Genomic DNA, 14,315 nt, shown 5'->3' on the forward strand with positions numbered 1-14,315 from the left:
CCTCATACACCTCAGGTGGGTACCCTTTGCCAGTTGTATTCATGACTCTGACCTCACGTCATACCTCAGATACCTCATACACCTCAGGTGGGTACCCTTTGCCAGTTGTATTCATGACTCTGACCTCACGTCATACCTCGGATACCTCATTCACCTCAGGTGGGTACCCTTTGCCAGTTGTATTCATGACTGACCTCACGTCATACCTCAGATACCTCATACACCTCAGGTGGGTACCCTTTGCCAGTTGTATTCATGACTGACCTCACGTCATACCTCAGATACCTCATACACCTCAAGTGGGTACCCTTTGCCAGTTGTATTCATGACTGACCTCACGTCATACCTCATACACCTCAGGTGGGTACCCTTTGCCAGTTGTATTCATGACTGACCTCACGTCATACCTCAGATACCTCATACACCTCAAGTGGGTACCCTTTGCCAGTTGTATTCATGACTGACCTCACGTCATACCTCATACACCTCAGGTGGGTACCCTTTGCCAGTTGTATTCATGACTGACCTCACGTCATACCTCATACACCTCAGGTGGGTACCCTTTGCCAGTTGTATTCATGATTGACCTCACGTCATACCTCATACACCTCAGGTGGGTACCCTTTGCCAGTTGTATTCATGACTGACCTCACGTCATACCTCAGATACCTCATACACCTCAGGTGGGTACCCTTTGCCAGTTGTATTCATGACTGACCTCACGTCATACCTCAGATACCTCATACACCTCAAGTGGGTACCCTTTGCCAGTTGTATTCATGACTGACCTCACGTCATACCTCAGATACCTCATACACCTCAAGTGGGTACCCTTTGCCAGTTGTATTCATGACTGTGACCTCACGTCATACCTCAGATACCTCATACACCTCAGGTGGGTACCCTTTGCCAGTTGTATTCATGACTGTGACCTCACGTCATACCTCAGATACCTCATACACCTCAGGTGGGTACCCTTTGCCAGTTGTATTCATGACGGACCTCACGTCATACCTCAGATACCTCATACACCTCAGGTGGGTACCCTTTGCCAGTTGTATTCATGACTGTGACCTCACGTCATACCTCAGATACCTCATACACCTCAGGTGGGTACCCTTTGCCAGTTGTATTCATGACGGACCTCACGTCATACCTCGGATACCTCATACACCTCAGGTGGGTACCCTTTGCCAGTTGTATTCATGACTCTGACCTCACGTCATACCTCAGATACCTCATACACCTCAGGTGGGTACCCTTTGCCAGTTGTATTCATGACTCTGACCTCACGTCATACCTCAGATACCTCATACACCTCAGGTGGGTACCCTTTGCCAGTTGTATTCATGACTGACCTCACGTCATACCTCAGATACCTCATACACCTCAGGTGGGTACCCTTTGCCAGTTGTATTCATGACTCTGACCTCACGTCATACCTCAGATACCTCATACACCTCAGGTGGGTACCCTTTGCCAGTTGTATTCATGACTCTGACCTCACGTCATACCTCAGATACCTCATACACCTCAGGTGGGTACCCTTTGCCAGTTGTATTCATGACTCTGACCTCACGTCATACCTCAGATACCTCATACACCTCAGGTGGGTACCCTTTGCCAGTTGTATTCATGACTCTGACCTCACGTCATACCTCAGATACCTCATACACCTCAGGTGGGTACCCTTTGCCAGTTGTATTCATGACTCTGACCTCACGTCATACCTCGGATACCTCATACACCTCAAGTGGGCTTCCGCTGTTTACGTACAACATTTATTTTAAAGTACTGTATGATTTCATCAAAAATTGATCCTTACTGTGTACGTCTCACTTCTTATGTTAACCCTCCCTTTATAAAACAGCAAAACTGAGCATTTGTGTGTGTTTGCGCGTGTGCATGCGTGTGTGTGTGCATGCGTGTTTGTGTGTGTGTGAGCTTTTGTGTTTGTTTTTTTCTTATCCCTTTCCACTGTGTTGTGTGTCTGACAGGGTGTACAGCAGTGCCAGTGGCAAGATCTACCTTCACACCGACGTACGGCTCATCTTTGCTCGCAACAAGTTTGAGCTGGACAGCACGGTGGCTCAGTATGAACTGCGCTCCTTCACGGAGACGCCCGTCAACCCCAAGTACTCTCCCAAGAGGTGACGCTCCACCCCGCCTAGCTTCTAGTCACAGCCCTAACCGCCCGTATTGCCATGTGATAGCACACTGTATTGCCCTCTCTTCTTTGTCATATAGTGCCCTCTTTTCTTTGTGCTCAGTATGCTAGATCTGAAAGTAAATGAGGTATTCTGACAAACTAGTCTTAGAGTTGTATGATTAAGACATCCTTCTCATATATGAAGACATCCAAATGGGTTTTTCTGTATTTATTCGGATTTGAAGTCTGTTTTCTGGCAGGATGATGATACTAGTCCTTCCAAAATCCTAATTTTGTTATCTTTTTTTTGGTAGTAATACTAAGCTTTAATGATTTTTTAGGTTTGGCCATCTGTTTTCTGGAAAAGATACCAGGTCTAATGAAATGTTGATTTTGCAGTCTGTTTTTTGGTAGATAAATAACACAACTTATGAATGATGTTGTTCAGGCAAAGTAAGGAGACAACTTTTAGATTAGTTTCCTTTTTCATAATCTTGGACATGCAGGTACTTTTTTTTTATTCTGTTGAAGATTTGAAACAAATGATTGTGTATTTGTAAGGTTTAATTTATTCAACAAAGAAAACACAACAGAAAGTCAGGCGCAGTTCATATTCCTTGCTTTAGATGACTTTTCATTCACGTGTTCTCACTTGGAGAAAAGTTGAGTATTTATTTGGCTCAACGTTGCTTGTCAGAAACGATCAATTCCTAAATAAAGTCTCTGCATAACAATTCCAGAGTCAGCTGTGTACATGCATAAGGCAGTTGTTGAATGTCAGCTTTATGGAGAAGTTAGTGTCAGTTCGTGCTTGGGTCAGTTCTCACCTCACAGAACAACAGAAGTGGAAGAATAGAGGCTAGAAGTGTTACTTTGTATCACCTAAAAGCAAGACAAGCAGAAATGACAATTTTATTTTAGGCAGTTTTAATGTGATACCTTGTGCTCACAAAATGTGAAGCGAGATTTCATGCAGGAAACTGAACATTCAGACCATGTCTTACTCTTCTTTTCTTAATATATTTTACTGATAAGAAAAAGAAACTAAGAGCTGATGTGGTGGAAAGAAACGGATGCAACCAGTATGCCTGTGAACATTTGTAGAGTGATTTGTCACTGTCATGCAGGGGAATTAATCCTCACCCAACCTGGCTTCCCTCCCTTGACTCTGTTTAATTGTATCTAAACTTGGCCAAAAAATGATTGCAACAAATTTCAAACCCAAATTAAAGCATTAATCCCCGGGTCATTTCATTAAAACTGTATATGCCAGTTAAGACAGTTCACTTAACCTCCAGGATCACCTTTTGGATTAAATATTTCTTTTACAGGGATCACGTGACCGCCGCTCAAGTAAGGGTACCCTCAAAATCGACCAGACAAAAACGGAAGAGCCGAATGAAAAATTGACAAATCACAATAGGCAAAACTTTGCAACTTTGACATACGAGAGGAAAGTCAAACCAATTATCTACCCTGAATATATGTTTTGCTACCTTGCTTATTTCGCGTGCTATGCTATTCCTACTGATGCAGGTGTCGATCGCAAGAGCGGTCAAAAACGGGACTTTTTGCGTCATTTTTTAGGGGTATCATGACAAAAAAGTCTGCACTTTAGCAATGATTTGGTGGATTGCTTTTCGGAATATTTTACCAACATACTAGAGATACTTCGAGCGAAATTATGGATTGTTACAGGTGTTTGTTAAAGTGTTATGCAATTTTTCGAAAGAAGTTTTTAATCTCGTCATAGGATTGTTCCCTTGGGTCAAAAAAATTCATGACTTTGCATGTCTTTAGAAAAATGATTGATACACACACTGCTAAAGTTTTATATGCGTGTAAGCACTGACGCAAATTTGTTGGGCCTGTAAACACGCTACTTATTTAAGCGATGATTCTGGTGCCACAGCGATGCCCAGCCAAGCGTGACCGTAGCATGTTTTAAGAGGCACCCAGCGATAACAGCTATAAGCGCGAAACAGCGTGAACGTTCCATTTTTTTTCTCATGTGTTTGCATGACTAGCAAATTAACGCCAGCGGCTACACGCAAATGAAACTTAGACAGAATCTGTATCAATCATTTATCTGTGGATATACAAAGTCATGAATTTTTTGAAGACAAGTGAACAATCCTATGACAAGTTTAACAACATTTTCCAAAACATTGCGTCACATCTGGATAAATAACCGTAACGATCCAAACTTTCGCACGAAGTATCTCTAGTATGTTCGTAAAATATTCCGAAAGTTTCAAAGAAATCCACCAAATCATTGCTAAAATGTAGCGCTTTTTGACATGATGCCCTTAAAAATTGACGTGAAACGTTCCGTTTTTGACCGCTCTTGCGATCGACACCTGCATCAGTAGGAATAGCATAGCACGCGAAATAAACAAGGTAGCAAAACAAAACAATCTGTTCAGGGTAGATAATTGGTTTGACTTTCTTCTCGTATGTCAAAGTTGCAAAGATTTGCCTATTGTGATTTTTTTGTCAATTTTTCATTCGGCTCTTCCGTTTTTGTCTGGTTGATTTTGAGGGTACCCTTACTTGAGCGGCGGTCACGTGATCCCTGTAAAAGAAATATGTAATCCAAAAGGTGATCCTGAAGGTTAAGTGAACTGTCTTAACTGGCATATACAGTTTTAATTAAATGACACAGGAATTAATGCTTTAATTTGGGTTTGAAATTTGTTGCAATAATTTTTTGGCCAACTTTATATGAAATCTTTTGAAATAATGACTTTAAACTAAATGGTGTTTTCTTTCCTGTGATATATCTGTAATCCTGATGATTAACTGAGCATAATTATAGCAATGTCTGAAATTGTAATTATGATTTATTGCTGAATGATTGAGTTTGATGTAATGGTCATGGTAAACTATTGGCATGGCTGAGCTGATCTGTCAAATGGTGTGTAGGTCTCTAGTGATTTGACTGGGACAGTAACTGTGTGTATGGTTGCAGGATGGTTAAAGCGCATGCCTGCCTGTGAATGAGTGCAGGATGGTTAAAGGCGCATGCCTGCCTGTGAATGAGTGCAGGATGGTTGAAGGTGCATGCCTGCCTGTGTATGATTGCAGGATGGTTGAAGGCGCATGCCTGCCTGTGTATGAGTGCAGGATGGTTAAAGGCGCATGCCTGCCTGTGTATGAGTGCAGGATGGTTAAAGGCGCATGCCTGCCTGTGTATGAGTGCAGGATGGTTAAAGGCGCATGCCTGCCTGTGTATGAGTGCAGGATGGTTAAAGGCGCATGCCTGCCTGTGTAACACCCCACCACAGATCAGGTCAGGATTGTATGGGATAAAAGCATCTTTCCTCTTTTACATTTACCAACATTCAACAGCGAGACTTTTCTGTGCAGAGTGAAAATTTTGAATGTGGCAATTTTATTAATGATTAGTAAAAGCAAAAATAGAAGCTTTTTGTGAGTAAACATGAGATTTTGCATGATTCTGCAAAATGATTTCAGGAAAAAAATCCAATTGTGCACAGGAAGCAGTTGATGTGTTTTGGTGAAAGGATGCTCGTATTCCATCGCAGACAAAATGCACAGATCTGTGGTGGTGAACATGAGTGATTTCACGTTCAGGATGGAACCTTTAAGTCTGGAAATGCTTGATAGTGTTCAAGGTTAACTGTAGCAAGTGTATCTATTGAGAAATGTGGAACTTTTGCTTGTCTGTGCAAATGTGATAATGTTCAAGTTGTGTGGGGAATGTTTTTTTATGTTTCTTTTATGTGAAAATGAGAGTAAGGACAAAACTCAATGGAAGATGCGTATTTTACAGGCGAGGTTTAACTGGGTTTGATGTGATAAAGCAGTTGCTGATTGAATTAGCTTGATCTTGCACTTGCTGATTGAATTAGCTTGATCTTGCAGTTGCTGATTGAATTAGCTTGATCTTGTGGTTGTTGGTGTGTAATTTTTGATGCACTGAATGTTAGCCTGTAGTGTGCTGGTCCCAGTGTGGAGAGTTTGTAAACCTGATAAATTATTTCAGCAACAAGTTTCAACCTTTCACAGGACACAGCCACCCTGTCATTGATGTTTAGGTTGTCTAAGTGAAATGATGCTTAGAGGGTGTTAGAGGGTGCATGTTGATTCTGTTTTGATGACTATGAATGAGAAAATACGCTTTTTTCTTGCTGTTCTATGAAAATCATGCATCAGTCCTGATTTTGCACTTTGGTTTTGGAAAATCAGAGATAGTTTATCTTGGAGTTTTGATAAGATGGAAGAATTTTTTTTTTCCATTAGATTGCAAGCCCTAATGCACATAGCAAGCTGAGTGTTTGCGTTAGCTTTCTCTGCATTGAGAAAGTTCAAAACAGACAAAGAGTAAGAAATAAAGTGCAAAAAGTTAAGCTCAGAAGAGAAAAATAAAATAAAGACGACACTTTATTAAAGATGCACATTTTATGGGTTAGACTTTGTTGCGGAAAAAGAGCCTCTCATATCTATCTTTGTACCCCCCGCGGGTTAGGGGGAAGAATTTACCCGATGCTCCCCAGCATGTCGTAAGAGGCGACTAACGGATTCTGTTTCTCTTTTTACCCTTGTTAAGTGTTTCTTGTATAGAATATAGTCAATTTTTGTAAAGATTTTAGTCAAGCAGTATGTAAGAAATGTTAAGTCCTTTGTACTGGAAACTTGCATTCTCCCAGTAAGGTCATATATTGTACTATGTTGCAAGCCCCTGGAGCAAATTTTTGATTAGTGCTTTTGTGAACAAGAAACAATTGACAAGTGGCTCTATCCCATCTCACCCCTTTCCCCGTCGCGATATAACCCGTCGTGGTTGAAAACGACGTTAAACACCAAATAAAGAAAGAAAGAAAGAATCTATCTTTGTTGTCCAAGTGATTTGTTAATGATGCCTTCTTTGTTATGTCAACATGAAGCAATCAGTGAATGTGATTAAAACCAGATTTCTTATCTTATAAAATTGTGGAGTGAATCAAAAGCTGTTTCTAGATTGTTCCTGCAAAATTGATTTGTGATATATTTTATTTATATTTTCAGTTGCCTAATGCATGTTCTGTACCTTGTATCTATGCACTGGCTATAGTGTTCACTAGTGGTGGTCCATAATCTTACCTGAAGAAACTGGCCTCCTTTGCCGTGACAAAGGCTTGGCTCAGTTGTGTGGCCCAGCTTATTATACAGTGGAACCCCCCATTAACACCCCTGTGTTTAAGACACCCCCTGCGGGTTAGGGGGAGTCCCATATTGGTTGGGACGAGAAAGAATTTACCCGATGCTCCCCAGCATGTCGTATGAGGCGACTAACGGATTCTGTTTCTCTTTCTACCCTTGTTAAGTGTTTCTTGTATAGAATATAGTAAATTTTTGTAAAGAGTTTAGTCAAGCAGTATGTAAGAAATGTTAAGTCCTTTGTACTGGAAACTTGCATTCTCCCAGTATGGTAATACATTGTACTACGTTGCAAGCACCTGGAGCAAATTTTTGATTAGTGCTTTTGTGAACAAGAAACAATTAACAAGTGGCTCTATCCCATCTCCCCCCTTTCCCCGTCGCGATATAACCTTGAACGGTTGAAAACGACGTTTAAACACCAAATAAAGAAAGAAAGTTTGTGTGTGGCAGTCTTAAAAGAGGAGTTCCACTTTAGTTGTGGCCAGTCCATATATCCCGTACTAACTAATAAACAGCTTTTTTATTTTTTATAGGGTGAGTCCTGCAAGTGGCTCCAATTGTTTTCAAATGTATGCTAAAACATAACATCAACAAGCATACTCCAAGAAAGCATAACAATCGCTGGATAAAACCAAGCAAATTGAGCTTACAACATACTATAGAACCTTGATTTTATTAAATAATAAAACCTAGCCTTGATGTCAGAGGACAAAGGTTAGGGTCAGCTGTGTGGCCTAGCTAGCTGATAGAGAACAAAGGTTGGGGTCAGCTGTGTGGCCTAGCTAGCTGATGCCTGTCTTCAGGTGTCCGTGTAAACCATTGTGTAAACCGTCAGAGATGTGACCTGGCTTTCTCACAGGATAAGGGCATCCTTCTGTGTGGACAATTGCTTCAAATCTGCAGCCTGGCTGATGTTGGTATTTACATTTAGTCAAGTTTTGACTAAATGTTTTAACGTAGAGGGGGAATCGAGACGAGGGTCGTGGTGTATGTGTGTGTGTCTGTCTGTCTGTCTGTCTGTGCGTGTGTGTGTGTAGAGCGATTCAGACTAAACTACTGGACCGATCTTTATGAAATTTTACATGAGAGTTCCTGGGAATGATATCCCCGGACGTTTTTTTCATTTTTTCGATAAATGTCTTTGATGACGTCATATCCGGCTTTTTGTAAAAGTTGAGGCGGCACGGTCACACCCTCATTTTTCAATCAAATTGATTGAAATTTTGGCCAAGCATTCTTCGACGAAGGCTGGACTTCGGTATTGCATTTCAGCTTGGTGGCTTAAAAATTAATTAATGACTTTGGTCATTAAAAATCTGAAAATTGTAAAAACAATGTTTTTATAAAACGATCCTCCCAGTAAGGTCATATATTGTACTACGTTGCAAGCCCCTGGAGCAATTTTTTTATTAGTGCTTTTGTGAACAAGAAACAATTAACAAGTGGCTCTATCCCATTCCCCCCCCCCCCCCCCCCCCCCCCCTTTTTCCCCGTCGCGATATAACCTTGAATGGTTGAAAACAACGTTAAACACCAAATAAAGAAAGAAAGAATAAAACGATCCAAATTTACGTTCATCTTATTCTTCATCATTTTCTGATTCCAAAAACATAAATATGTTATATTTGGATTAAAAACAAGCTCTGGAAAAAAAAATATAAAAATTATGATCAAAATTACATTTTCGAAATCAATTTAAAAACACTTTCATCTTATTCCTTGTCGGTTCCTGATTCCAAAAACATATAGATATGATATGTTTGGATTAAAAACACGCTCAGAAAGTTAAAACAAAGAGAGGTACAGAAAAGCGTGCTATCCTTCTCAGCGCAACTACTACCCCGCTCTTCTTGTCAATTTCACTGCCTTTGCCACGAGCGGTGGACTGACGATGCTACGAGTATACGTCTTGCTGAAAAATTGCATTGCGTTCAGTTTCATTCTGTGAGTTCGACAGCTTGACTAAATGTTGTATTTTTGCCTTACGCGACTTGTTTTTAAACTAAATTTGATCACTGACACCTGTGTCGGTTGACGTAAGTCCTTCATTAGAACACTCCACTCTCCACAGGAAGCAGCCAGGCTGTAGATATCAGTACTAGATGATTACCGGCTTCGCCGGGTACCGTCTTTGCCGGGATACCCATGCTTCGCCGGGAAGAAGTAGAGCCGAATACCCGGCTTTGCCGGGTGAGTGGCGCACCGTACGCGATTGATGCCACACGAAGGAAGGGAGATAAACGCGCAAAACACTGGAGAAGGTAAGGAAGAGTTACTGGGAATGGATGTACAGAAAAAACATAAAAACCAAAATCGACGTTAAACACCAAATAAAGAAAGAAAGAAAGACTATTGCTTTCAACTAGGAAGACGCACAACCCAGACTTGCCAGCGATGGGACGATAAAGTCATGAAAATGAAAAATAAACGCCTGGACAGATCTGTGGTGGTTTACAAGATGGTTTACAAGATGGTTTACATGGGAACAAAAGGTACTTTTTACACATGTTAGGTTTGTGTAGTGATAGCATGAAGTACATCCTCGGTCATCTGGGCACTTAGGAAAAGTTTGAGGCAGGAAGTCCTTCCAGTTTCAGCTTTGCTTTAACACTACGCATTGAGTAGTTATATTGTTGTGATGGAGAGGACAACAAATTCCTTAGAAAAATTCTGTAATGAAAATCTGTGATTTGAGAACTGGATGTATGTTTCAGTTTAACTGTAACTGTGTGCATAATTAGGTCTTCTTTCTGAAGTTTTAGTTGTGCTGGAATATATATATATATCTGTCCGTAATGCCGTTAACAAATGAACACAACTCCCAACTTTTTGATGCTCTCAAAATGTGTCTTCCCTTGTTCGCTGACTGAGTTTTCTCAATATTTCATCTATTTATTTATATGCTATTGCTAGGGTGCTTTGAAAGATGATGGAAATAAATTGTCAATGATGGAGGAAAATTCTGTCTTTCTTTCTTTCTCTCTCTCTCTCTCGCTCTCTCTTTCTTTCACTTCTTGCTAATAAATGTTATGTACATGTTGCAAATGCTTTTTCGGATTGTGTGGACGTAAGTAATTTGTCATCTCTTGTGACGTTTTGTATGACCTTGTCATTGCTAGAGAGAGAAAGAACTGTTTGGACAGATCGATATGCATGAATACAAAACACTTTGAATTTCAATAAAACATTGTATAACAATATGGTTACGTGTGTGTTTGTCAGAGCTCACTCAGTGCTTGTTTGTTCCAAGGACAGATTGTTAAAAAAAGGCCAAGTCTTAAATCTTCTTCCTTGTAAAAAGTTCACTTCAGCTCTCTCTCTCTCTCTCTCTCTCTCTCTCTCTCTCTCTCTCTCTCTCTCTCTCTCTCTCTCTCTCTCTCTCTCTCTCTCTCTCTCTCTCTCTCTCTCTCTCTCTCTCTCTCTCTCTCTCCAGGTGTGTGCGCCCGCACCCGTGTGTTTGTGAAATCTCTCGCTCACACACATACACACCTGCGCGCGCACACATACTGCAACTAAACAGTTAGACCCTTCACAGAGCGGATATCTACCCACACAATCTAGAAAATAGTGGTCGGAGGATAGGGGAACGCATACCAATCTCCGCCCCACATCCCTGGTTTCAAAATGTTACGCCTTTCCGCCCCCTCCTGCTCCGCTCAAACAACAACAAAATGTTACGCCTTTCCGCCCCCTCCTGCTCCGCTCAAACAACAACAAAATGTTACGCCTTTCCGCCCCCTCCTGCTCCGCTCAAACAACAACAAAATGTTACGCCTTTCCGCCCCCTCCTGCTCCGCTCAAACAACAACAAAATGTTACGCCTTTCCGCCCCCTCCTGCTCCGCTCAAACAACAACACAAACAATAACATGTAAAAAACAACATCAGCAAAGTAGACATAACAAGTACCTAAATACTTGAATGAATTGTTGAAAAACAAACCTAAAGACAGCAAGGTAGACAGAAAGGTAGAAAGAAGGACCTATAAATCCGTACAGGAATTTGTCGATGTTTCCTTGATTTCTCCTTCCATTGTTGAAAGGGTGTCTGTTATCACATGTGCGCGTGCGCACACATACACGCATACACACACACACGCACTCGCACGTACGCACGCACGCACGCTCGCACGCACACACACACACACGCACACACACACACACACACCCACACACACTCACACATTATTGTTTTCTTTGACAGTCGAAAAGTCATAAAGGATACGTTGAAATTTGCTGCGGAAAAAAAGGCTTTATTTTTGAAATGATAGATGACTTGATTAACAAGTGGAAAAGTCTGGTCAGGGCTACTTCAACACGCTGTAAGGACCTAGTCTGCTTTCAGTCGACTTCAGTCAACTGTCGGCACACTGCCCGGCTTTTTGGCATACTGTCCGTTGGTAAACCGTCAGTCAGTAGAGCGTCCGCCGGCATACTGACCGTGGGTACACCATACACCCCGAACCCTGTCAGACTTTTGCATTTCTCTCATTATAAAATCAGAATCTCCTGATTTGTCAAAGGAAAAAGAAAAGAATATTTACTGACATTTAAAAATGCAAAACTATATGTTCTTGTGCTTGTACTTATCGTTTAAGAACAGGATAATACGGCATTGAGTGGCCGTTCATTGGTACGAACGGACGAGCACAGTGAGGCTCAACTTAGCTTTTCCTCGAACAGCACAGTCTCATATATCTATATATATACGACTTGTATCTGTGTGTGTGTCTGTGTGTGTGTCTGTGTATCTGTGTATTCGCCATGTACGGCCAAAGTTCTCGATGGATCTGCTTCAAATTTGGTGGGCTTATTCAGAGAGACCCGGGACACAACCTCATCGATGAGATATTTCAACACGTGCTCTCAGCGCGCAGCGCTGAACCGATTTTGGTTCCACCTCAGCTACCCGGGCCCCCATACCGACACACCAAAGCCGCTACACCACATCACAACGCCAAAGTTCTCGCTGGATCTTTTTCAAATTTGGACACCGTATTCAGCTACACCCCGGACACAATATCATCGATGAGATATTTCAACACGTGCTCTCAGCGCGCAGCGCTGAACTGATTTTGGTTTTTGTGTTCATTTCACCATTATAAGTAACTCTTCCTTATCTTCTCCAGTGTTTGGCGTTTATCTCCCTTCCTTCGTGTGGCTTTCCCGTTTGTAAGTTACTATTACTATTTTTAGAATGTCACTGCGCTGTCCACTGCGCTGTCCACAACGCTTCCCTTGCACCCGTAAGTTGTTCTTACTGTCAAAGTGAAAAGGTCGAATCAATTTATAGCCACGCGAAAAATACATTCTCACCTATCTCTATATATTTATAGATACAGATATATATACGGCTTCTCTGTGTGTGTGTGTGTTTGTGTGTGTGTGTGGGCAAAAACCTGTGTATTGTAGAGTTCTGTTTGTGATGTGGTCTAGCGGCTTTTGTCTCTCTGTATGTTCTGGCATTTGAGAAGCCACAGCAGATAATATAGGGCTAAGAAATAAGCTCTAAAATTCTCAATCCCGTTTGACAGGACTTCGCCTTCAAAGGTGATTGTGGTGAACCGCCACGCTGTCTGTCTCTGTCTCGCGATTTTGGTATTCCTCTAGTCTATATATATATATATACGACTTGTGTCTGTGTGTCTGTGTGTGTGTCTGTGTGTGTGTCTGTGTATCTGTGTATCTGTGTATTCGCCATGCACGGCCAAAGTTCTCGATGGATCGGCTTCAAATTTGGTGGGCTTATTCAGAGAGACCCCGGACACAACCTCATCGATGAGATATTTCAACACGTGCTCTCAGCGCGCAGCGCTGAACCGATTTTGGTTCCACCTCAGCTACCCGGGCCCCCATACCGACACACCAAAGCCGCTACACCACATCACAACGCCAAAGTTTTCGCTGGATCTTTTTCAAATTTGGACACCGTATTCAGCTACACCCCGGACACAATATCATCGATGAGATATTTCAACACGTGCTCTCAGCGCGCAGCGCTGAACTGATTTTGGTTTTTGTGTTCATTTCACCATTATAAGTAACTCTTCCTTATCTTCTCCAGTGTTTGGCGTTTATCTCCCTTCCTTCGTGTGGCTTTCCCGTTTGTAAGTTACTATTACTATTTTTAGAATGTCACTGCGCTGTCCACTGCGCTGTCCACAACGCTTCCCTTGCACCCGTAAGTTGTTCTTACTGTCAAAGTGAAAAGGTCGAATCAATTTATAGCCACGCGAAAAATACACTCTCACCTATCTCTATATATTTATAGATACAGATATGCATATATATATATACGGCTTCTCTGTGTGTGTGTGTGTGTTTGTGTGTGTGTGTGTGTGTGGGCAAAAACCTGTGTATTGTAGAGTTCTGTTTGTGATGTGGTCTAGCGGCTTTTGTCTCTCTGTATGTTCTGGCATTTGAGAAGCCACAGCAGATAATATAGGGCTAAGAAATAAGCTCTAAAATTCTCAATCCCGTTTGACAGGACTTCGCCTTCAAAGGTGATTGTGGTGAACCGCCACGCTGTCTGTCTCTGTCTCGCGATTCACCCCGGCGAAGCCGGGTATTCCTCTAGTATATATATATATATATCACCAGATGAATACCCGCTTCGCCGGGTACCCGGCTTTGCCGGGTGAGTGGCGCACCAATACCCGGCTTCGCCGGGCGCCGCGCACCGTACGCGATTGACGCCACACGAAGGAAGGGAGATAAACGCGCAAAACACTGGAGAAGATAAGGAAGAGTTACTGGGAATGGATGTACAGAAAAACCAAAATCGGTTCAGCGCTGCGCGCTGAGAGCACGCACGTGTTCAAAATTTTCATCGATTGTGTCCGGGGTCTACCTGAATATGCCCACCAAATTTGAAGCAGATCCATCGAGAACTTTGGCCGTGAATCGCGAACACACAGACAGACAGATAGACAGACTCACACAAGCCGTATATAGATATAGATATGTGCAAAAGGTACCGTACAACAGGTAGCGTAAATAAAA

At 42.0% G+C, this 14,315-nt stretch overlaps 2 protein-coding genes across 3 annotated transcripts in view; one reads left to right on the plus strand and one right to left on the minus strand.

Annotated features, from left to right (window-relative positions):
- Positions 1-10,515, plus strand: part of LOC138950975 (uncharacterized) — a 46,319-nt gene extending 35,804 nt beyond the window's left edge. Inside the window, exons 14-15 of one of the 2 annotated variants that reach the window (XR_011450898.1) lie at positions 1,998-8,029; positions 8,074-10,515. Coding sequence is in view for 1 of the 2 variants with exons in the window: in XM_070322687.1 (XP_070178788.1) it covers positions 1,998-2,154 (157 nt within the window). In the remaining variant the exon portion in view is untranslated. Of the gene's footprint in view, positions 1-1,997 lie in introns of both variants that reach the window. The other variant, XM_070322687.1, reaches the window with a different exon arrangement.
- A 2,166-nt stretch (positions 10,516-12,681) lies between these two features.
- Positions 12,682-14,315, minus strand: part of LOC138950961 (fucolectin-6-like) — a 9,617-nt gene continuing 7,983 nt past the window's right edge. Inside the window, exon 3 of the mRNA XM_070322675.1 lies at positions 12,682-14,315. This exon is cut by the window's right edge and continues 289 nt beyond it. The gene's annotated coding sequence lies outside the window, so the exon portion shown is untranslated.

The sequence above is a fragment of the Littorina saxatilis genome, linkage group LG16 (assembly GCF_037325665.1).
Source record: "Littorina saxatilis isolate snail1 linkage group LG16, US_GU_Lsax_2.0, whole genome shotgun sequence".
NCBI lineage: Eukaryota > Metazoa > Mollusca > Gastropoda > Littorinimorpha > Littorinidae > Littorina > Littorina saxatilis.